General features: G+C 54.6%; 1 protein-coding gene across 4 annotated transcripts in view; it reads left to right on the top strand.

The window, feature by feature from the left end:
• Positions 1–23,939, top strand: part of Togaram2 (TOG array regulator of axonemal microtubules 2) — a 55,568-nt gene that overhangs the window by 12,479 nt on the left and 19,150 nt on the right. For 3 of the 4 annotated variants that reach the window (XM_003472884.4, XM_063230413.1, XM_063230412.1), the window contains exons 2-14: positions 1,553–1,691; positions 3,560–3,673; positions 5,178–5,465; positions 6,131–6,342; positions 7,057–7,247; positions 11,292–11,338; positions 13,186–13,355; positions 15,658–15,808; positions 16,047–16,208; positions 18,985–19,138; positions 19,958–20,063; positions 20,817–21,052; positions 23,698–23,856. In XM_003472884.4, coding sequence (XP_003472932.1) covers positions 1,664–1,691; positions 3,560–3,673; positions 5,178–5,465; positions 6,131–6,342; positions 7,057–7,247; positions 11,292–11,338; positions 13,186–13,355; positions 15,658–15,808; positions 16,047–16,208; positions 18,985–19,138; positions 19,958–20,063; positions 20,817–21,052; positions 23,698–23,856 — 2,018 coding nt within the window. In that variant the 5' untranslated portion in view covers positions 1,553–1,663. Of the gene's footprint in view, positions 1–1,552; positions 1,692–3,559; positions 3,674–5,177; positions 5,466–6,130; positions 6,343–7,056; positions 7,248–8,000; positions 8,726–11,291; positions 11,339–13,185; positions 13,356–15,657; positions 15,809–16,046; positions 16,209–18,984; positions 19,139–19,957; positions 20,064–20,816; positions 21,053–23,697; positions 23,857–23,939 lie in introns of those variants that run through there. The other variant, XM_063230414.1, reaches the window with a different exon arrangement.

Below are 23,939 nucleotides of genomic sequence, written 5' to 3'. Positions count from 1 at the left end.
GCACCCAGATGGCACCTCAGGGCAGCTGCTGTCCATGTGGAATAAGGAGATGGGACCTAGCTTTACCCTGATTTTATTGCTAATCAGTCATGGCTGTCCACCTCCCCACTCTGTCATCCTAAGTTCAGGAAAGAGTTCATAAAATTATGTGAAGTGACAATGACCTATGTCATAGGAAAATGGAGTCAGATCAAGGACAAGAGCTCATGGCTGACCCTGAAGGCATAAAGGAGGCTGGGGAGAAGCCTGGGTGGTCAGGTCTGGGCAGCAGGGCCAGACATGGTTGGGAGGACCAAAAGTGTTACTTGTTGGACAAGAGTGAGAGCCACTCGGCTTTTTAAAGTTTTACTTATTTTTTTTTTTTTTTATTTTGAATGTAGTAAAATACTACAAAACAAGACAGAAAAAAGCCAACCAAAACAATGCAGTGAAACTGGTACAGAACTTCAGGGCCAGACACTGGGATAACAGTCACAGGTGCCATAGTATATCTCGTTATCTTCCCAATAGTTGTCCATTCAATCAGGTATAGCAAAATCAAATCAAAAACAGAACATTATAAAACCTATCCAAACAGAATAGAGCAAGACAGTTGATCAGAACAAAGCAAAACAATTAAAACAATGTTTGTCTTCAAAGAGAAGATAGAAGGAAATCCCCCATATTTGCTATATTGCGTACTGTCATCCTCCCAATAGATGCTCAGCCCTCTGATCCCGGTCAGCGTAATCAACCCAACAATACAAGTTTTAGTTGCTGTATGTGCCTTAGCGGCTACCCACTCTGGCTGTACCATCCCATTGCTAAAGAGGGAGTGGGGAGGGGGATGGGATGTTTGATTCTCAGCCCCCCAGCAGGTAGGCTCGCTGGGGACACCGACTTGTCCTCTTCCTGTGCCCGTTGCTCGCTCACACCACCGCTTACCAGGGGGAAGGATGTGTTGCTTTCTTGTTCAGCACCCCAAGTTCCAGCGTGGCTGGATCTCAGGAGACGCCGGCTTGTTCTCTTCTTGGCACGGCCACTCAGCTTTGAACTCATCCATGATTCCCCCATTGATGAGAACCGAGCCCTCCTGACTCAGTTGCCTTTCTAAGCCTTACCTCTGAGCACCTCTGCACTGCATGAGTCTTTGGGGATACTTCATATTTAAAACATAACGGTCAGTTTCTGGGGAGACCCCCCCACTCAAGTGATATGCACAGAAGCTCAACATTCGCCATGTGCTTTCAGAGCAGCTGATGCAGTGAAAGACTTTTGAAGAAGTAGGAGCCAATAAAAAGTGCTCAGTGTCTCAGCTTCCCCAAGACCCCCAAAGTGTCCATCTCCAAGTGCTGAGGGATGGCAGGCTGGTTGGGCTTTGCTGACACTCTTGATTATGAAAGGTCAGGTGGCCTTGGGACATAGAAGCTTGTGGTGTCCGAGACAGTCCGGGTGTCAGGAAGGATGGCTACCTTCCCCGGGCCTGTGGCGGACTCTTCACTGTAGCCCTGCGTTGGCTCCTGTGGGCTTTCTGGGTGGTGGTTTAAAGTGTTTGCCATTCGTTTGTACCCAGGTCCCTGGATGTCACAGGTCAGAACCCTTTGGACCTCCAAGGCCTGTGCTCAGGGCCCAGGCATCTCTGCTGTCCCCAGACAGCCTCGTGGGCACCTTCTCTCTCCAGGGCATGGGCACCCGTGACGATGTCCCCCCAGGTAAGGGGCGCTAGTGGGGCTGCTCGCTAGTGTTTTACAGAGTGGGGCCTCCCGTGGATTCTCTGCCTGGCAGATGTGGCCAGGTGGCTGTGCCTTTTCATTCAGCCCAGCTCTCACCACATAGACCTTGGGCCTCCTGCTCAGTCCCTAATCACCTGTCTGGGTGGCTCTCAGAGCACATGGCTCAGACTATGCTGAGGACTCACCTGAGCTTTGCCTTGATGCTGAGGCATAGTGGGCTGGCTTCCCAGGGGTGACATTGCCCTGTGGGTGGGCAGGGGATGTGGGCTGGTCTTTACGTATTTCTTTAGCTGCCCATGTAGGGGTGTAAGAGCTAACTGCAGCAGATGGTGGGGGATCTAGTCCTGGTTCTGCATTTGGGGAGTCAGCTCTGAACCTCAGTTTCCTCTGAAACGAGATTGGCTGTGCTCCAGATAGATGGGACGCAGAATTGTTCAACTCTGAAGAGCTCAGAAGAGGGATGCTGGAGAACAAGGATGGCCAGAGCAGGGCAGTTTGGGGACAGGGCCCCATGCTCAGACAAATACCTCGGATTCTGATGCATTCCCATGAAAGCATCAGACCACATCAGACCTCCTCAGCTCTACCCTGCGGAGAACTGAGAGATGCTAACAGCTCAGTCTAGAAGCAGAATGAAGATGTTTGTCTGCATTCTGTGGTTTAGCTGCTTTGCTTCACTGATTAGGGACTGAGACCCAGATTAGCTGATTTCACACAGTGACAAAAATGGGAACCCACATTCCCGCGTGCTGGTCTCAGGGCCTTATCCTGGGAGTGGACAGGCTGGACTTGCACCTGTGTAGGGAGTTCTCTGGGTGGCAGGTTAGGGCCCCACAGTGGTTGAGGTGCCTTGGCAGGGGTGGGGCCATGAGGGAGCAGGACCCACACGTCAGTGCCTGCTGGGTGGACAGTACTGAGAAAGCCACGAGGCAGGATGGAGCCCCCTGGGGAGGAGAGTGCCTGGGGTGGGGTGTGGCTGGGCATGGAGACATAGGAGGTGGCAGCTTCTTAAAGGAGTAAGGCCTTAGCTGAGCTGTGCCCCTGCCCCTGTCTGCCGCTGTTCTGGTCTCAGCCCAGGCACCCCTCCCTCGGGGAACTCTTCTCTGCCCCTATCCCTAGCTGGGGCTCCCAGGCCCCCCAAACCACTGCTCACTCACACATCACTGCCTCCTCCACTGGCCTTTGAGTCTCCATGAAGGCTGAGTCTGCTTCGCTTGGCTGTGTGTCCAGGCGTGGAGGGCAGAGGCCCTGCACAGAGTGAGCCCTGCCAGAGCGGTGTTCATGAATGTCTGCAGGATGGAGGATGCCCTCAGAGGAGCTTAGGGAGCTCAGAGGGAAGATGGGAGATCTGTAGGACGAGGAACTTGTGGGGGCGGACAGAGAATGGGATGTGCCATAAGCAGTAGAGTTGGGGCTCCCTGGTCAGGGTGTTGCCTGAAGCAGGTGGCAGTGAAGAGGTAGCTCCCGGATGTGACATACATGGTGATGGAGGCCAAGGCTGTACACAACAGGGGTCTGTGTCATTGGGGGAGGGCTGAGGGGACCCCATGATGGGGAGAGCAAAGGCCTGGCCAGGAGCTTGGAGCAAGGCCAGGGAGTAGAAAGCAGACAGAGTGGATGAGGGAGAGCTAGGCCTGGAGGCTGGCCGGCAGGGTAGGGGAGGTTTGGCAGAGATGGCAGGCTCTGCCTGGCCAGTCCTCCACCCTGGTGAGGCTCTTGGGTCAGGGCTGGGCTGTCACATGTCCTTGGTGCTTCAGGCAGAGGCCCTGAGGCTAGAGTGCTCAGGAATTGTGCCCAGTCCGAGCCTTAGAGGACTCTAAAGCATGGCTTTTGTCTTCTGTCCCCAGCCAAGGTTCTAGCTCCAGTGGCTGTATACTGTGGGAGCGTTCCTAGGACCAGTGCTGGGCCCCACATGACCCTGCCTGGAAGCATCAGCTCCACCCTGCCAGCTTACAGCCCAGGTGAGAGGGGAGGCCCTGGCCTGGTGGCTTGGCCACACCAAGAGGCCCTCGAGGAACTTGGTGGTGGTTGGAAGTCCCCTCCTGGCAGCTGCCCAGTCAGGGCCACTGACCGAAGGACAGAGCTTGGGCCTCAGCCTGGCAGAGAAATGAAGATGTTGGGATGGATGCCCGGGGTGTTGTCAAGCTGCAGTGGGGGGTTTTGTTTGTTCTGTTTTGAGATGGGGTCTCACGGCATTCACCAGGCTGGGCCCACAGGTTCCTCCTATCTCAGCCTCTCGATGGCTGGGTTGTAAATGGGTACTCTGTGGGTATTACTTTTACTGTGGCCTCTGCTGCAAATGCCCTTTGTTTTTTCCATAGGTTCTTTCTCAGCTCTGCACCTCAGGGGATGAGGATGCCCAGGTGGAGACACCAGGAACGGGAAGGGGCTGGTTCCTCTGGGAATCTGGGGGAGTCCCACAGGCCCCAGGAAGACAGGGCCTTGCTCTGTGGGGTCTGTGTCTCAAGGCCTGCGAGGGCATCAGGCTCTGGGTGGCAGGATATGGGCACTGCTAGTGCATCGGCCCTGCCGTGATGCTTTTCATGATGTCACCCAGCTTCTCCGCTGCCTTCAGCTGCAGACTGTCCTCTGAGCAGAGCTCCATCCCTTACTCTGGGTGGGGACTGGAGGGCTCAGGGTCCGTGCCCTCCATGGGCCAGCTCCCTTACCGGCCTCTGGCTGGCCCGAAGCTTGGCTCTCCTTGTGTTGCTAGGCAGCTGCAGTCTGGAATCTGCAGCCCAGGCCCTTGGGTCTCAGGGCTTCCAGGGGCGTCCCAGGAGGGCTGCAGTGTGGCTGTGCACTCCTCCGTCTGTGCCTTCCCCTGCCTCTCTGGGTTCTGAGGCTTCTCTGAGGTTGGACTGTACCTCAGCCGTTCACCAAGGTCCTCCTGACCAGTTCCTCCTGTGATGATGAGCATGAGACTGCTATCACTGATGGTGTGTCTCCTGCTTGCCTCGCACTGAACCGCTCACTCGTTAAATTGTCATAAAGTCTCTTAATGACAGAGACTCACTTTTGCATTTATGCCAGCAGTGCCTGGCATTTAGTGCTGCTTGAATGATTAACTGGGTGGACTTCTGCCTACCTCTGGGCATGATTTGCTGCCTGTCCCCTAACTGCTCAGTCTGTGCTTAGAGTGCATGCATCAGTGTTTGAGGGACTGAGCCAGGTCCTGGAGACCGGTGATGTGGTCTTGGATAGGTGGGCTCCTCTTCCTAAGGGGCTGTGGCCTCATCTGTGCTGTGATAGCACTGCTTGTCAATTCTCCCTTCTGTTCCCTGAGTGCCCTGTGACATGGGTCTTGCTCAGGCCAGGTGCTTCACAGACATTGCTGAATGTATAAATTATCCCCAAGAGGGACTGGAACGCCAGGTGACCGTGCCAAGGAAGCAGTGCCGATGAGTTTGCCAGTACCTGTGTTACCCCAGGCTAAGTGCCAGCTTCTCACATCTCTGTCTCCCTCAGCCTCCATCCAGCCTGCGCCAAGTGTCCTGCTGAACAGCGAGAAGCCGTCACAGCCCTTGGGAGGATGTGGGGATCCAGGCAGTGTCACACTGGATGGCCCTTTGAAGGGCTGGCAGGCCAGGAATGGTCACCCTGGGGACCTTGGAGCTCTGTCTTTGGGGCCTCACCCCCAGATGTCTGTCACCTTGCTGGAGTCAGAGGCCAGCAGTGTGGCCAGAGACACCACTCAGATCAAGGACAAACTCAAGAAAAGGAGGCTCTCGGAGGGCATGGCAGCATCTTTGCGAGGTGAGCCCTGGCCCCTGGCACCTGCCATCCACCCATCCCGAGGTCAGGGCCCTTGCACCCCTAGGCTATGAGGCTCAGCAGGTGTTGCCATGATTTGCTGGGGTTGGTTACTGTCTACCTGCCATGGGGGTGCTGCTGTGCAGGATGGCATGGGGCAGGGGACAGTGATGATGTCCACGGGGTACAGGAAGGATTAACCTAGGGGCTGCAAGTGTGGCGCTCTGTCTTTCAAGCTGTGTTTGAAGTGTGCAGACAGCTACACTTCATTAACTGCAAAGAAAGGGGAACAGAAGGAACTGACTGGCCTCCAGCCCATGCCAGGCACTGGCTTGGCATTTTCTAGTGGTGTCACTGAGTATTTGTGAATATCTGTTTCCCAGAGGGGCATGCACGTCAGAGACAGGGACTTGCCCAAGGTCATGAAGCTTCTATTGAGGGCCAGAACCTGCTGCCCTAAGTTCTAAACTCAGAACTGGTTTTGCTTCTGGTCCGAGCCCACTGCCTCTGGGCTGTAAATGGTGGCTTTGATTGAAACAGCACAGTGAACACCGAGGGTCTGCTGGTGGGAGCGGGCTGGCCGGTCTCTCCCCGAACATCAGGCTCTGGTGTAGCTACCAGGCTCCATTGTCTGGGGTTAACTCATTCCCATCCTCACCCCTGTGCAGCTTCCTTGGACCCTGGGGGAGGCCCCAAAGGAGTCCCTCTGCGGAGTACCATCCCCCGCACCACCTCCCAGAGGCTGCTGGGAGTGCCCAGGCCGATGCCTCCCATCCAGAGCATCCCGACCACCCCCGAGGCCAGCGGAGCCAAGGAGAAGGACATGGACCCTCCCGGGGGCAGCCAGGGTGCCCAGGAGCTGAGCGCTGATGCTCAGGGGGTAAGGTGGCTCCACAGTCTTGCCTCTAGCTGGCCTGTCTTTCCATCCTTTCCTTCCAGACCTCTGCTCCTGTACCCTCAGTGTCTCCACAGGGGTCCTGGACACTGTCTTGAAGGATGTTGAGGACACTGGAAGAGACCTCATCCCCCACCCCCACCCCCAACACCCAAAATCTTCATAGCTGACCTGGGAGCACTGGATGGCTGTGCCGAGGGGCAAAGGCCCCATAACCCCTGTCCTAGAGTCGGGGGTCCCCATGCTGTCCTTGGTCCCAATATGTTCAAACTCTTTCCACTTTCTGGCCCCTCCTTTTACTAGGGAGGAGGGTGTGGGGGAAAGGAAGCTGGGCTGGTTTGAATGTGGGGTGTGCCCCTCACTGGCTGTGTGGGTTGACCCTCCTTGGGCTTTAGTTTGCCCGCCTGTTACAGTAGAGGTGTGGAGCAGACGTTTCTGAGACTCCTCCCAGCGCTGATGTTCCAGGTTATTTCTGAACGGAGGCCAACAACAACCCCAACAAAACAAATAGTAATAATAACAACAAGAAAGCCTGCCAGGTTTCTCGGCTGGAGTAGTGCGGATACGGAGCTTTCTGGGGGGTCCCCGTGTGGCTAAAGAGGGGATTCAGAAGGCAGCTCCCGGGGCTCAGCCCCAGCCTGCCGAGGGGCTGGTGGCTGGGGGTCCGGAGTGGGAGGCAACAGAGCCCTCTCCCCGCAGGTGCGGATTTGCGCGCAGTATCTGCACTGCAATGATGAGAGCATGCGGGGGTCGCTGGGAGGCATCGTGATCCCACCCATCCCGAAGGCAGGGGCGTCTGTGGAGACCTCTTCCGGCAGGCCTGGCTCCCTTTCCAGCCCCTGGGCTCCAGGCCAGGATGTCCTCATGGGAACAAGGCCCCCCAACACACGGTAAGAGTCCCAAGCCCAACCTGGCGGTGTTCTCTGCCCCACCTGGCCCCCTGTGGCCAAACCCCTGTGCAGGGCCCGGCTCTGGGGTCCCAGTATGTGGGGGGCAGGGGTGAATGCCACAGCACTGCTGCCGGCATCTGTGCTCATGAGCTCCAGCAGGCTGGGTGTGAGGGCCTGGCGGTGCCTCCAGGTTCTCTCTTCTCCATTTTCTTGATGTCTGTGGTTGCCATAATGCTGAATAAAATATAAATTATTTTGGAATCAATGCATGGTAGCAAATAAATGGAATGAATGCATGGTAGCTCTTTGTGACTACGTATTTTCTTGATTGTTGGACACTAAAAGTATACTCCTTATGGTATTGGTGGGGAGTAGTGTGTAAATCTTTGAACTTAAAAAGGGGTCTTCGGGATTTAGCTCAATGGCATAAGCGCCTGCCTTGCAAGCAGGCAGTCGTGAGTTCGATCCCTGATACCGGTAAAAAGGAAAAAGACAAAAAAAAAAAGGGGGGGGTCTTCATACCCCCAAAAGGCAGGGATTCATTGGGGTAAGGGATCTCTACACTGCATGAATCCGGGCTCATAGCTTGTCAGTTGGATGCACAGGACGCCCTGCACCCCTGCAACACCCCTGTGGGCAATCTACACTGACCCCAGAGCATGTGTGTGTGCAAATCTAAGTGTATCTATGAGTGCGTGCCTGTGTGTGTGTTTACAGGCCTATCGTGTGTCTCTCTGTACATGTCTGTGTGTGCATGTGTGTAAGTCTGTCCATGTCTGTGTGTGTTGTGTGTCTGAGTGCAGGCCCATCTGCGTGTGAGTGCGTGCTCACAGCTGAGCTCAGGTGCCTACTGTGACGTCTGTCCGTATCTTCAGCCTCCCGAGCGTCCACTCTGTCAGCTCCCGAGAGGCCTTTTCTTCAGTCCACACTCACATCCCCACATTTTTCCAGCCCTGGCGGGTGTGGTCACCTGATCACACACCTGTGTCTGGGTGTGAGTTCTCCACTTGACTTCTGCCATCGGCCTGCTCTGACTGTCTCTCCTCCCCTCTGCACGGTGTCGTCAGTGGTGACAAGGACTCTCCGCTCCCTCATCTCCCTCTTGACTGTCTTTTTGCCCTGTTTGGATCACTGATGGCCCTTCAGCTTTGCTCTGCTTGCTCTTGACCTTCCAGGGGTCCCCCCTGCGTGTCCCTCTTTTACCCATTCATGAAGCCTGGCTGTTCCAGGGCCCGCTTGCTTTCTCCTGGGGTCCTCACCGGTGCCTGTGGCCCCCAGGGTCACGTGAGTGTGGGTGTTGTGCATCTCCTGCCTGGCCTTGTCATTTGTGCAGGGGTCCCTCCTGCAGCTGGGTGTTTCCGGTTCCTCCTGACTGTTGCAAATGAGCATGAGAGGGAGGTAGGGAGAATGTACCAGTGTCACGGCAAGAGGAGCCCTCACTGCCCCCGCTGGGACCTGTCCATTCCCTCAAGGTGCAGGTGTGTGTCTTGGCCTTCACTGCCTTGGTCTTCAGCTCTTGGCAGCTCGCGTAGCTGACCGCTGTGTCCCCTGGATTCCTTCCTGCAATGCTAACAGCACACAAAGGCTGCCACCTCGGCCTCTCCCCTCCCGTTTTTTCTTACTTACTGGCTCCTTCTTGGGCCCCTCCTCCGGATCTGTCCTCTGCACCCTCCGCTCTCCACCCTCTTCCTCCACCCTCCTCCGCTCTCTTCCGTTCTCCCTGGCCCTCCTCCCACCCTCCTGCTCTCTCTCCTCCTGGGCTGCCCTTGGACGACGCCCCTGCTCTGACCCTCAGCTTCTCCTCCTCTGCTGCTCTGTGGGAAGCTTCACCCTCTGTGCTCGGCTGTCTGTGGAGCGGGAACCACGTGTCCCTGGATGGTGCCACCCACCACCTCCCATCCCACCTCTGCCTTTCATTATTTTAGCAATTATTTTCATTATTGCTATTATTTAAATAGAAAATCTTGGCTATGTAACTATATATGTTTTTCTATTTGTGTATTTTATTTTATCTTATTTATACCTCATTCTGTTCCTTATCTTGGAGCACTGCAGAGCACAGATCACATCTCAAAAGTCTCTGTGGCTCCCTGCCATAGATAATTTTTGTTTTGCCTTTTAAGACAGGGTCTTGCTATGTAGTTCAGGGTGGCCTTGAGCTCACTATGTAGCTCAGGTTGGCCTCAAACTCACAGTGATCCTCCTGCCTCAGCCTCCAGAGTGCTGGGATCACAGATGTGTGCCACCACACCTGGCCCCCCTGACATCGATTAGTAATAAGTATCTACTTCGTGCTAGTGGGTTGGGACTGGGATTTCCTGTTGGAGACTCTGAGTCTCTCCAGCAAACAGATGGGAAGGAGACTCCACTGCCATTCTGTTCATCCATCCACCACCCCTTTCTAATATGGGCTATTAGTGACCTACCTAGAGACAAATGTGGGTATGACAGAGAACATGCACTCCAGAGAGAGGTAGAGAAAGAGACAGAGAGAGACAGATGAAGAGAGAGACTGAGAGAGACAGAGACAGAGACAAAGAGAGACAGAGTCAGAGACAGACAGACAGACAGACAGACACACACACACACACACACACACACACACACACACACACAGATTGATTAAGCCCAATCTGGAGAGGTGGGTAAGCGGCCTGGCAGGACTCTTAGTCCTACTTAGGGAGAATTTTGAAGGCTGAGGAAAAGTTCGTCAGATGGAGGAGAAAGAGACCCTGGGAGGAGAGAGCGGGAGCATAGGGAGCTGCAGGCCGTATGCAAGGTGTGTGCCCCTGTCCTTGTGAGACGGGATTTTAGTGCCACCTGTGCTCCGCGGGTGGGGGGAGCCCTGTCCTGGAGGATTGAGGTTTGTGGAGGAGACACCAGCTCTGGTACAAAAGGTGACTTCGGTAGCCACGGAGTGGTGTGTGGCGGTGCGTGTTGAGGAGGAGGCCGTGGCAGGCACGGAGGGGAGAAGCTGTAGCCCCTGAACAGGGTGGGGGCCGAGGCTGGGGTCTGCAGGTGACGGGGTGGGGTGGGTGGCCAGGCACGGACTGGCTGTGGATCAGAGAGGGGAGCTAAGCCCTGTGTTGGGTGGGTGCCAGGACAGGGCGAGGGGAGGAGACTGGAGTGGGATCAGGGAGGACGCTGCCCTCAGGGGGATTCAGCTTGTGGTCCCCTGGGACAGACCCGACTGTATTGCCCAGGATTGGTGGGGAACGGAAGGCGACAGAAAGGAGCAGGAGCTAGCACACTGCGTGCGGAGGGACCCTGGTGGGCAGGGTCTGCCTTGGCCTGGGTCCTCTCTAGGAGGGAGAAGGTTACAGACAGAAACAGAGCTGGGCCCTTGGAACTTGTTCAGCCTGTTCTCCTGCCTACGCTGGTCTGGCTCTGTCTGATGTTGCAGCCCAGTCTGCTGCTGGTGGCTTATTACCTCGCCAGCCCCAGGGGCTCCTGATGACTGGTGAGCGGAGAAACCCTGCCGGCTCCAGCTCTGCTTGGCTTCCCTGGGAATCTAATCCGTGACAGCAAGAGCTGTGCTCTGTCAGGCGGTGTGTGAACAGGGACTGCACCTAGGAGCTGTTCAGCATTATCTGGCACGCAGTAGGTCTTCAGTAAACACCTGCTGAATGAGAAATGCTGCTTTCCATTTAAAAATGAGCAAACCAGTGTTAGCAAGCTCCTCATCTTCCCTTCCCGTGGCTGACCGAGTCTGAACTAAAAAACAATGGCTATTTCCAGTCACAGCGAAAGGACCCAGTCCCTTCAGAGTCCCTCGAAGGATGGCAGAAGGGAGGAGGAGTATTGGGGGGCCACTGAGCTCTCCTGGGCGGGGTGTTCATAGAACTTGAGCCCTGAGCTGGGGACCCTTTATTCTCCTCGAGGCTGCTGCTGCCCCACTGCCCCATGGCCAGGAAGCCATCACAGCGGAGGGGGCCCAGTGGCTCTACACGTGCCACTGCTTTGAGCCACCCAGGGGCCCCCCTTTCCCCCCAGAACCTAAGCTTGGCCTCTCTCACCCTGCTCCTTTCCCTCCATTCTTTTAAGCCTGGCTCAGGAGTGTGGGCCTCAAGAGAAGACTCCCAAATCTCCAGGTACGTATTCCCGCGAGCAGCGCCCCCACATTGATTTCCATTCTTCTGTTCCTGGGCTGGGGTATGGGGTGGAACCTGAGCCCCTCACCTGACAGGCCGGGCAGCTGAAGTCATCTGCGACCCTGTGTCTGAGGGTGGTGGGAAGCCGTGTCCAAGGGAACAGTAGCAGTGGTACCAGCTCACTCTGGATCACACAGTGTGTGGAGGCCCAGATAGGAGGGACTGTGCTGTCCCTGTTTGATAGATGAAGGACTGAGAGCCCAGGGGAGGGTTTACCTGGTTGCCTGTTGGATTTACCCTGCAGCCTGAGCATTGACGCTGGGTGTGACAGCGCTGCTCTGTTGTAAGCACAGGACAGAGTGAGAGGTTAAAGTCCCCCTAAAGCCCTTTGGCCCAGGGTCCCAACAGGCCTCAGTCAGGGGAACAGGGCCAACTCCAGGATGAAAGTGAGAAGGCAGAGGCAGGAGGCTTTCAGAGGCAGGGAGGAGGAGGGAAGAGGGGACAGGGGTCAGCTCTGTGTATGGGGTGGCCCTCTGGCAACCTGGGCCAGCGAGCAGAGCACCCTGAGCCGTGGGCATCAGTGGCAGCTGCTGGCCAGCAAGCGGAGCTCAGTGGCTTCCCGGCAGCTTCTTGCTAATCCGCTCAGCAGGTGTGTCACTGGCAGGCTGTTCCCTAAGAAGCCCACGATCAGGACACTGTATGAGGCAGCCCTGGCACCAAACCCTGGGGGCAGCTATTTCTCCCCTGACCTCTGGCTGGCTGTGGCAGGGTGAGCCCAGGTGACACATGAGCTACCCTTGTAACAGCTGACATGGGGTTTGGGCCAGGCAACCCATCACTGGGGGCCTTGGAAGACTGCTAGACAGACGCCTGAGCATCTCTTAGGGGTATAGGGAAGGATGCAGGCTATGAGATCACAAAGTCCTCAAAGGATTTTCTCCAGCCTGTCACCTGGGGGTGATATATAATATGTGTTACATTACAATCATAAAGTCAACTGCAGCCGAGGGGATGTCAGACCTTGTGGCATCCCACAGACCTCGTCCTACTCAGTTGTCCCCTGGCTACCAGTGCCCCCTGCCCTGCCTCTCACTTCTGAGTCCCCCCTTCCCTTTGGCCCTGGTCCTTCTCCCTGCCCCAAGCAGAGGGATCCTTCACGGAAGGTGGAGGGTCAGGGGAGCAGAGCGCTGTACCCAACCCCTCGGGTGCCCTCTGCAGCTGGGGCAGCCCCACATGTGCTGCCATCCCCCAGGGCCCCTGCTCTGCAGTTTCTCCTAAGGACAGTGAGCTTTAAACCTGGTGACCAAGAGGAAATCAAGGAACTGATTCCTGCTCTGTCTCCATAATAATAAAAAATAAACTGCAAATCCATGGATTGGGAGTATATGGAGTGAGAAAAAGATGCTATAGATCTGATGGTTTTTAGAAGTGAACTTGTATTTTATCAATTGCAAGGGCATTTGAAGGTCATTGAGTCTCAGCTTTCCTATCTGTGAGTTGAGAAGGTTGGACCAGCTTTAGTCAGTTCTCTGTCCCTTCCAGCTCTGCTTTGTGGATATAAAGTGGTCGTGGGCTTGTATTTGTTTCTCTTCCTGACCCTCTTTCCTGCTCACCCCTATCTTAGACAGGGCGTGCAGTACTTAAAGAATGAGTGACAAGCGAATGAACCAATGAATGGGGGATGACATCATCTCCCAGCATCCTTTGCAAAGCTTCTGTGTAGATTGAATCTGACTTTCTCCATCAAGGAAGTGTTGGGCAGAAGAATGGAGGGTGGAGGCCTTGGGCAGTAAAGTCACACCAGCCACAGGATGTCCTCAGCTCCATCTCTGTTCTTGACTCCTCAGAGCCCAAACCTTTGGCCCCACCCATCAGAGACAGGTCTGCCACTGTGGCCTCCAAGAAGTCCCTGGCCTCCTCACAGTCTGCTCCTGTGCTGACAGCCTTCTCCTTGGGCCATGCCAAAGAAGCCCACCCTTTGCCGAAAGAGGAAGACCAGAAGGAAACCAGCACCAAGGTATCTGAGCAGTGAGAGGAGGAGGAAATCAGGAAATCAAATGGGCCACCATTGGATTGCAAGCAAATGTGGAGCCAGCAGATGGGAGACAGAGCAGAGGCCAGGAGAGCTGAGGGCTGGGACCTGTTCTGGGTCTGGCAGAGGGCTGAATAGAGGAAGAGAAGCAAGGCCAGGGCAGGGGCAGCGGAGACTGGGTGACCGCCAGAGTGCTGCTGCGGGCAGGGGTGGAGAGGAGGATGGACAGGGGGAGGTCACATGGGGGCCGGAGGAAGCAGGATGTGAGGGAGAGGACAGAGGGCTTAGGTGAACCAAGCTGAGTAACTTGAGCTGACCCCCAAGATAGCAACAGAGAGCAGCTGACTCAGGCAGACAGGCCAGCAGCTGTGCTGGACAGGCTGATAAATGGCTTGCACTTACAAGGTGACCAGTGGCTTCTCTTTGCTGGTTGGGATAAGTTTAGTAACACTTGAAACCAGGGATTATTCTTTGACACAGCTAGAACGGTTCAACTCAGTGAACTACCTCAAAGGCCTGCTCTGTGCAGGTCCTACAGCTACGTGGCACCATGGTAAGGGCCAAGCCACGGAAGGCCAGCAGTCCTGCTAATTCCAGGCAGCCAAATGTTTTATCCCCTGCCTCCCTCGGCAGCTCACTCTGCCGGCTGTGCACTGCAAATCACTTCCCTCCACAGCACCCCAATTCTCCAGGGCCCCCACCATCTCCTGTCATTCTGACTCAGTCCACCCGATGCTCCCACCCTGGCACTGGAATGCGTTCTTGCACTGACAACACGCGCCTTGAGGTTGGATCATGGCTCCCATATTGCTTCTTGCATCTGAAGCCTAGGACAAAACCTAAACAAATCCACTGCATGCACGTCTCCCCCATCTCTCCCGGGCAGTGACCCCACTGAAACTGCCACACTGAGGTCACCGACGCCCTTTTCCTTCCTTGGCACAGCCACATCTCAGTTGTACCTTGACCCACAGGCAGCTTTAGACTCCGCTTGGCGTCTGCCCCCTTGAATTCTCTGTGCAGGGATGGAGGTTCTGTCTCCGCCAAAGGCAGCTGCTTCCCCGAATTCCTTGCCGGCTCCTTGTCTAGAAGCTGAGTCTCCAGGGGCTTGATCCTCTGGCCCCCGGTCCATTATATCCCCCAGAGGGCCTCCTCTGGCCCCTGACACCATGCTAAACTCTCTTACCAGCTCACATATTCTCCTGGCCTCTAGACTCACTTACTGGGTTCCACTCGACAGCTCCACTTGGCTGTCTCATGATATTTCAAACCCGCCTTGCCTAAAACTCAGTTCCTTGTCTGTGAACATCAGGGAAAGGCAGCTCCTGCCTGCCAGGCACAGGCCCCCCAGTGCTGGCCCATTGTGACCCCTTTTTCTCTCTCACCCACACTCCATGGGTCAGTAGAGATGGGAACACACTGTGGGTCCACCGTCCCCGCCTCGCTGCCCTGTTCCAGCCCCCTCACCTCTTGTTCAAGTGCTAAGTTGTCTCCTGACTGCTGCGTCTGCCACACCATCCCCAGCTGAGTTGATCCCTGGGAAATGTGGCTCCATGTCAGTCAAAGATGGCGCTGCTGTGGGTGGCACCGGAACTCTGGGTCCTGTTTTTATAAGTACTATGAGTCTCAAAGCATTTCAGATAGAAAGCTGTGAAAAATGACCCTCAGCGTAGCCACCCCCCAAATGGAAGGAATTCAGGTCACCCCAGACTCAGTTTCTCTCCCCGGCAAGGATTCCACTCCAAAATACCTGCTCAAAACCTTAAACGGCCTCCTGTGACCTTTCCAAGGGAAGGCCACCATGGAACGGGTCCTGTCACCTCCCCACCTTGTGTCCTATTCCTGCTGTAACTCACGGTGCTCTGGCCAGTGTCCTGATGGCTGCTGTCCCTGCCCATGCAGTCCTACTCTGGCCTCAGGGCCTTTGCATTTGTTATGCTTCTCTCCTGGAGTCTGCATGGCTTGCTCAATCCCTTCATTTCTGTTTCCACTTAGATTTCACCTCTGCAGGGAGTCTCTCTGGGTTTTCTTTATCTAGAGCAAAGGCCACCGTCACATCTATCTCCTTACTTTTCTCTTAGCACTCTCTGACATTAGAGATTGGCCTGTTTATTGTCTGGCTCCCCATCTTAGGCAGCTCTCAGGGGGGCAGGACTTTATCTCTTGTATTCCCTTCTGGAACAGTGACAGGCAGGGGTGGAGCTCGCAGTTTCGATGAATGAAGGTGTGGACAGTTCGTGGGGGTTGGATCCCCGAGGCTAATGGAGTTTGCTTTAACCTGTGCCAGTTCCAGGTCACCATCTCCAAGTCTGCCCAGGAGAAGATGCGGCTGAAGCAGATGAAGGAGATGGAGTTGTTCCGGAGGGTGAAGGAACCCGAGAGGGAGTGGGAGCCTGCTTCCCAGGGCCTGGGCTCGAGGAGAGCCTTAGTGAAGGAAGGTACTGGGTGCGTGGGGTGGAATCCCTCGGGCTGGGGAACCTTCTCGGCCAAACCCCGGGTCCTCAACCTGCCAAAGGAGGGCCCTGCCAGCAGCTGCCCACCCTCCGCACCTTGAGACTGGTCAGGGAGGTGTGTCTATTGTCTCCTAGTCTGCTGCAGGGCCCATTTCCACAGGGGACACTGTGGCCAGGGGCAGGTGGGACAGGCCCAGTTCTGGAACTTTCTCTGTCTCCACAGGTCTCCTTCCTTTGCGGGGCAGTGGGACGCTGTCTGTGCCCACTGGGCAGAGCAGCCCATGCAGAAACAGCAGCACCCTCCTGAGGAAGCGGGCCAACCGGTCTTCTCTGCCGAGCATCCCCGTCAGCAAGCAGGAGCCCAGCTTTGCCCGCCACGCATCAGGTGGACCCCAGCGGCTCTGTCTCAGCCCATTGCCCATGTCAGGCTGGGGGGAACCTGGGGGCGGTGGTGCTGACCTTTCCAGAGAGACAGACAGTATCCGAGAGCCATAAAACTGGCTTTGGGCCAGGCTGCAGGCCCATGGTGCCGCATCTGGGGGAGGGGAAAGCTAGCCAGGGCTGCCTCCTGGTGTGGCTTGTCCTAGAGGAGGCACAGGGCTAGCCGGACCAAAGATGCAGGCAAACAGCATCCTGGTGTTCCCGAAAACACCAGGGGAAGAAAGAGAGGCTTCTGGGAAGCCCTGGAGTCCCACCTTGTTCCCTGTTGTCTGGGCTACGCAGGACAGGCTATCCACTGGGCTCAGAGGATCCACCTGGAAAAGAAATGAGGGGCCAGGCACCTCTGAGGCTCTGTTCTCCATCTGCCAGAGAGCTTCTATTTTGTTTCATTTTTTTGTAAACATGAGTTTTCATTGAAAAGATTTCTTTTTTTTTTTTTTTTTTTTTTTTTTTTTTGTCTTTTTCATTTTTTATCGGTACCGGGGATCAAACTCACGACCGCCTGCTTGCAAGGCAGGTGCTTATGCCGCTGAGCTAAACCCCCAGCCCCGAAAAGATTTCTTTACTAGAACACATTTGAATATAATCTGGTCCAGAGTTTCTTTTAGTATGGAAAGTGGTAGACAATGATGATAAGATTAAAGCATAATTTGGGGGCCATAAATAGCATTGACTCATCTCCTTTTTCAATTCTTTCTATCTTTTTGATTGTGTCAAATAGTATGTCTCTTTTTTAATAACCGGATCCTCTTGGAGGCTCAAAGGTGTCAGAAACTGGCTCTAATTTTATAGCTAAGGCTCTAAATATTTACTTTTATTATAAAGGCCATGTTCTATGATAAATAATATTAGTGTGCCCAGTAAGGTAGGTGACATAAAATCCCTTCAAAATAAATTTATGCAGGATTCTAAAGAGGTTGGATTTGAAGTAATCTCACAGATGAGAAGGTAGCAAAGAGATCTTGAGTAGACCTGAGAGTCAGAGACCCAAGGTCAACCAAGGTCACCTGAAGTGCTGGTGGCCAGCAGGACTAAGACTTTGGCTAATGACTCTTGACATAGCGTGTTTGGTCATGGTCATTTTACTGTGCCTATTTGTGTGGGGGAGTAGATGGGGTAAGATCTGTAAGTAGGTTAGGTTGTTGGAGTGGAGAAGAAAACCTGCATTTTGCTCTTATAAACTCCTTGAGAGCTGACTTTGAGCCCTCTTTTTCTTGTCTTCTTCCCCTTCCTTTCTCCTGAGAGTCAACAATTGCCTTATATTCCTATTTTGCACCCACACTTCTCTCTGACCAGAAATGATGGCATTTCTGAATGGCAAACTTGGTTGTCAGTTCCTGATTTTCCTAATAAATCCTGTAAGTGTCTAGGCTTTTTCAGAGACCAGAAGACTTCAGGTGAGGTCTGCTGTGTCTACACAGCACTTTCTTTTGTGAAGTTCCTGAAGAATGGAAGTTCCTGAACCTCAAGGCAGATGCATGGACATTAATGAGAAGCTATCAGGGGAGGCGTAGGCAAAGATAGAGCTCACAGAAATCCTAAGCGCCTAGCAGCTGTAGTCTTGTGTTTGTTGGAAGTTCTAGGGGGATGCTCAGTGCCACTGGAGGATGAGGTAGAGGCAGGTGGGAAGCCGGAGGCCAGCATGCTTGTGCCCCTGAGTTGACCATGCTTCTTGAAGCTTCCATGTCATGTCCAGGTAGGACAAGGAGGTTGGATGTTGTACCTGTTGCTACCAGAAGGTGACCAAGGATGAATCAAGAGACCATTTCACATGCTCATGGCAGAGCTGAGATGAGCATCAGGGAAGGAGGGCTTGGTGTCTTGGCTTTAAGGAAAGAGTTGTCTCTCCAAGCAGATGTTCCCAGGACCTCCTGGATATGTGTAGGACAGTCATCCTCAGGGTGGTGACCCTCTGAGAACAACCAGCTGGGAAGAACAATGTGGAAATGACAGCTCTGACCTGGAGACCTCCTTTCCTCCTTTCTGTGTGATGGAGGATTGGAGGGGCTGTGGGTGTGTCCCCCAGCCTCCCAGAGTGTGCTCAGGACCTCGGATTAGATAGGAGGCCTTTGCAGTACTTTCCTGTTCTCCTAGGATTTAGGATTCCAGTGTCTGTTCCACAAGAAGGAGAGACTGGAAAACATGCTCTGGTATTTAATCATTCTTGCCTATTATCGATCCCTGAAGGGTCCGTCGTGACCCTTCATTGTCTTTCTGCTGTTCCTGCTTTCCTCCAGCCTTCTGTCCATGCTGCATTTCCCTGTTCAGACAGCCTCATAAGATGCTGGATGTAGGCGGGCAGGAGCCGAGGCTCAGGGTGGGAGTGAGGTCAAGATACCACCAGATTTTAGGGAGTCGTTCACGAACAGCTCACTGGGCTTTAGCTAGGACGGGACTGGAGGCAAATCCCAGGCTCCACGGGCACTGTCACGTGGCATCTGACAGCATGTCACAGGTCAGTGTTTGCAATGGTCAGGCTGGCAATATTTGGAATGGAGAAGCCTGCAAAAGGCGGAGAACTAGGCTCCCATGGCTCCCAGATTAGGAATGAGGCCTGTCACTGGCTTCTCGGCTCTCCCTGCTCTCTTCTCGCTGGGCCTTTTCCCTGCTCCATGCCACAGGCCAGGCCTGGAAAGGAGGGCTGGGAAGAGCAGCCTCCAGGGGTGCTTGCCTGTTCTCCTGGGTGAGCTTGCCGTGTCTTTCATTTTCTGTGTGTGCAGCTAACTCCTTACCTGCGGTGCTCTCTTTGGGGTCGCCTGACTGGAAAGAAGAGGAGGAAGAGATGGATCTTAGAATCCTCAAGGAATTACGGCCTTTCTCCAACCCTGAGCTGGGCTTGACGGATGCCCTTCAGGGCCTCAGCAGCACTGACTGGTGAGGTGACCCCTTTTCTTTGTGTCCCATGGCTTGGGTGGATATGTGGGGGGAAGCAGGGAGGTTGGAGTTTGGAGAACAGCTCCTCCCCCCAAGCTGCCTTTTGCCCCCTGGGCCCTGGTACCATGGAAGAAAAAGCATCTGTGCACGTACATGCATGCTCTGGGTTCCTGAGTACCTCTGGGTACTGTTCTGTGAAATGCCAGACCAGGCATGACTAATATGAATCTGGCTTCAGAATGTGGGGACCAAGAAAGTTGCAGCCCTTTACTTCTCTAGATCAAATTAATGCACCAGTGAGACTCACTGTCCTGGTCGTGAGTGGTGATGCAGAGTCCAGACTGCTCGCACAAAGCCCTCTAGGTCTGAAGTGTCTGCTTTATGTCAGGGACTCAAATGGGTCCTGAATGGCTTCAGTCCCGGTACTACAGACCTGAAATCTGGCTGGGTCTCCCATAAGATGGCTTGTGCTAGCCAGCCATCGGGGCACATGCCTCCCAGCACTCTGGGAGGTTGAGGCACGAGGATCAAAGGTTCAAGTCCAGCCTGGGCAAGTTAGTGACTTACAAAGAACTTGTCTCGAAATAAAAGGGCAGGGGGCCAGGCAGGCTGGGAATGTAGTTCAGTGCATAGGCGCTGGGTTTACTATCCAGCAAACACACACATAAAAGTTTATGCCAAAGGAATGGCTAGGCCTGGGTGCTGCCCCAGGAAGCTCTGCCTGGGGGAATCTCACACTGCTGTGGGGGTGTCTGTGGGGGAGGCAGGACTCTGGTCTGCAGAGGGAGCAGCCGTGATGGGTCTGGCCTTGATTCTCAGGCAGATGAAGGAGAAGGGCCTGGTGAGTGTCCAGCGCCTGGCAGCTTGTCACCCGGAGGTCCTCACTGGGAGGCTGCATGATGTGTCCTTGGCAGTGACCGGGGAGGTGAGGCCTCCCCCAAACCCCGTGTGTTGTGCCCCCTGCCCCCAGCCTTTCCCTGGTGCGGGCTTCGAGGTGAGTCATGCAGTAGCTGTGATGGGAGCTCCCCAGAATGTGGGCAGCCCTGTCTCTCTCTCCATCCTCAGACACCCAGGTAGAAGGGGCTGCCATTCTTCTCAGGGGTAAACTGAGGCCAAGGGTCTCCTTATTTGTAGTCTGTGGGAAATGAAACATCTAGAATCCCACGTTTCCTTTTGTGTCACAGTCCTCTGGACTCAGAATGTCTGAGGAGATAGAGTGTCCTGGGCCAGGTCCCTGGCCTGTCCCCAGAGCCCCAGAGGGAGGCAGTGAGATGTGCTGGGCATGGATGGCTCCAGTGGGGTTCAAGGGTTTGGACACAGAGGATTCTGTGGGTGCTGGCTGCACTATGGCTGGCCTTCCCGCATGTGGCCTGGTTTGTGTCTTCCTCCGCCAGATAAATATCCCATGCTGCCTTCTCACAGCAGTTTGTAGATCAGTCAGAGTCTTTGGAACGTGCTTTGAGGACTAAGTAACACTGATTTCAGATGCTAACGATGAGATTTGTAATTTTGATGCTCATGAAATGGGATTGTTGGTACAGAGCTGATCTAGGGTCCTTGTTTTTGGAGTAGCAACAGGTGAGGGACAGGGTGGCTGAAGGGCTGCGGTAGTCCCATCCTCTGTGTCCCTGTCAGGGTCCAGCAGTCCTAGAGGGTCCCTCTTCTCCTTCTCTCCAAGGTCACCAACCTCCGCTCCAAGGTGTCCCGCCTGGCCATCAGAACCCTGGGAGACCTTTTCCGGGCTTTGAAGAAGAACATGGACCAGGAGGCTGAGGCAGTCACCCGCTGCCTGCTGCAGAAGATTGGGAACACCAGCGAGTTCATCCAGCGCGCCGCCAGCCGGGCCCTGGGGGCCATGGTGGAGAGCGTGAGCCCTGCCCGCGCCCTGACGGCCCTCACCGTGGCAGGCGTCTAGTACGTGGCTGCTCGTTGTCTGAGGTGTGGGGGTGGTCAGGGGAGGCCAGGACGGGAGGGGCCCTGGGACTGGAAGGAGAAGGCGAATGTGGGAGGCAGGGACGGAGCAGAAGGGAAACAGGAAGGAGGGTTGCAGAGGGTCCCTTAGGATGTCAGAGGGCCCCAGCATGTGCGTGGCTTTCTCTTATTAGGGTTCAGGTGCTCCCCACCTTTGGCTGTGGGAGGAAGACCCTGCTTGCCTTCCACAACTTTCCTGGGTCAGAATGGGGTGAGCTCAGCTAGAGAGGCAGACCTGTTGTTGTTCTGCTCCAAGGTCGGGGAAGTGCATGGTGGCCATGGTAACATCCCAGAGGACAGGGCTGCAGCACATCCTCGCATCCTTGGCTGTGCCCCGGGGGCTCCTTCCCCTCCCACAGGAGCTCTGCTTCTTTCTGATGAAATCTGGGCCACTGTGGAGGGCAGAGTGCACAGACTGCCTTTCTCCTGGGGAGAGGTATGGAGCTGGGCTCCTATTAGAGCCAGATTTGTATCCTCTTAAATCAAAACCAAGCCAGAAGCAAAACCAAAGGCATTTCCCCAGCCCTGGCTCTCCCAGGGCCAGAAACCTCCCTGCCCCACTATAGAGATCGCCTTCCTCTCCTTGTCGCAGTCCAATAAATTTAGATTTGTAATCCCATGACAAGTTGCTGGAATTTTAGCAAGTTAATTCCAATCTACCACTTCTAGTGCAGCCCACAATAAGAATAAAAACACCAAGACATAGGGACAGTCATAGGGAGCCAAGGGGCTTCTGAGTCTGGCCAGGATGAAGGCTCATCAGAACAAAGAGCTTGACCCAGGGCCTAACGTGGATGTTATTTATTCGTGAAGAAGAGAGGGGGTTGAGGATGGGTGACTGAGAATGGTAGGAATTACATGGGCACTGTGAGCTGGGCTGGCTGGGAGGCCCAAAAGCACCTTTGCAATGGGCAGAGAGAAGGGTACCCAGAAAGACCAATCCACATCGCACAGTTGAGGTAGCTCTCAGTGTCCGGGAGTCTGATGCTTCAGCTCTGATGTGCAAACTTCTGCCCTGGGGAATCATAGCCTCTTATCTTGAGGCTTGAATCCAGTTGACAGCCCTGGAGCGGGTGACTCTGTATCCTGATGGATTCTACCATGTTTTTGTGGGAGTCACAGGGCAGGGAAACAGGGCTGTTGCCTGGCTTCAAAGATTGCACATCAGCACCTCAGCCAGCCCTATTTATAATGCTTAGAGCTAACTGAACGGAAAAGGAAATGGCTTAGCCAGCTCTGTACACATCAGTACATGGAGACAAGGCCAGGTTTTACCAAAATGGAGATAATTGCTCTGTAGTCAAGGAGAAAGGTCCAGGTGGTCCTCCACACCCTAGTAAGTCAGTTAACACAGAGATGCATGGGACTTCTTAGGAGATTCCCACACCTGCCGTGCCCGCCCACAGACCTTTACTAATGGTACCGCTGGATACCCCAAAGGACAGAACTCTCCTGAGCCATATTGTCTGAGTTCACATATGAGATTGTCACTTCACCTCATTGGTCCTCCATCTCTTCATCTGTAAAATGGGAACAATAGTGATGTCATTATGTGGAGCCAATGAGCTGATTCAAGAGTGCTTGGAACAGCGCATGTCTCTACCCGGCATTCACTAAGTGGTTGCTGTGGCTGAATTGGGCAAGATTAATAGTACTTCTTCTGGGTCTTTCCTTTTGCCTTAGCTTCACCTGCAAAGTGATGATACTAAAGGAGCTTGTGGAGTTGATGTAGGCAAGGCATAAAAGGAGTTGAGCACAGTGCCTGGCACAGAGCTCGAGGCCATTGGTCATTCTCAACAAGACCCGGGGTTGAGTGTCCCCAGGCTTGTGCCTTGGGGATCTTGCTGCAGTGCAGGCCTGCTTCAGCTCAATGTTGCTGGTCCATGGACCCCACTGAACAGCGGGGCTCTGATGCCCTCTGTATTCCACTGACATAGGACCCCGGGCGGAAGGGTCAGTGCTGCCTGCTGCAGTGTGGACACAGTGTGAGACATTCTGATGTGTTTCTCTTCTCAGGGTTCAGGTGCCACTTGTTGCAATGAATAGATCACCCCATTCAGCTTCACAAACTTGCCTGAAGCTCCTGTGAGGTGTCGGGCATCTGCTAAGTCCTTATAGAAAGGGAGACTGGTCCCCGTTCCCAGGGAGCCAGCAGCTGTACCGGGAAAGGGGCTCCAGGGTGTCACATTCAGTCTTGGAACAGAGAAAGCACCACCTCAGAGGTAGCACTATCGAATTTTGCTGTGGGGCTGGGGAAGGAAGAGGAGACACAGACCGAGCAGGATTTTTCCAGGAGCAGGAAAGATGGGGAAGTGTTCTGGACAAATGGCAGACTCGTGCTCAGAAAGGCCTCTGGATTTGGGGAGCAGCGTGTGGCTTCACGCAGCTATTCTTCCTTTTAACCTTGTGTACAGCAACTGACTGGTCTTCCCCCCCAGATTCCCCAGCCCCCGGTGGCCAGGTTTTGGAACCACGGCTAACATGAAGCTTAGCTTTGTGGTCTACAGCTGTGATCTGTGCGTGCCAGCCTGGGGCTCCCCATCCCAACCTTGCAACTGACTCTTGGGTGCGACTGGGTTTCCTTTCAGCCACCGAAACCCTTTAGTCCGGAAATGCACGGCCGAGCACCTCTCAGCTGTCCTGGAGCAGATGGGCGCCGAGAAGCTTCTCTCGGGCAGCAGGGACAGCATTGATGCGCTGGTGCACACGCTGGTGAGGCTGGCCCAGGACTCCAACCAGGACACCAGGTAGGCTGGGGCCAGGGTCCGGGATAGGCAAGGCATCTGGCCAGCCCCGAGAGGCCAGGCCCCTCAGCGCAGCTTCCCAGGGC

This window comes from Cavia porcellus, unplaced genomic scaffold (genome assembly GCF_034190915.1).
Source record: "Cavia porcellus strain 051 isolate PalLab524CR breed Dunkin Hartley unplaced genomic scaffold, mCavPor4.1 scaffold_1, whole genome shotgun sequence".
Classification (NCBI taxonomy): domain Eukaryota; kingdom Metazoa; phylum Chordata; class Mammalia; order Rodentia; family Caviidae; genus Cavia; species Cavia porcellus.
The sequence above is the reverse complement of the archived record's forward strand: the minus strand, read 5'-3'. Positions and strand labels throughout refer to the sequence as shown.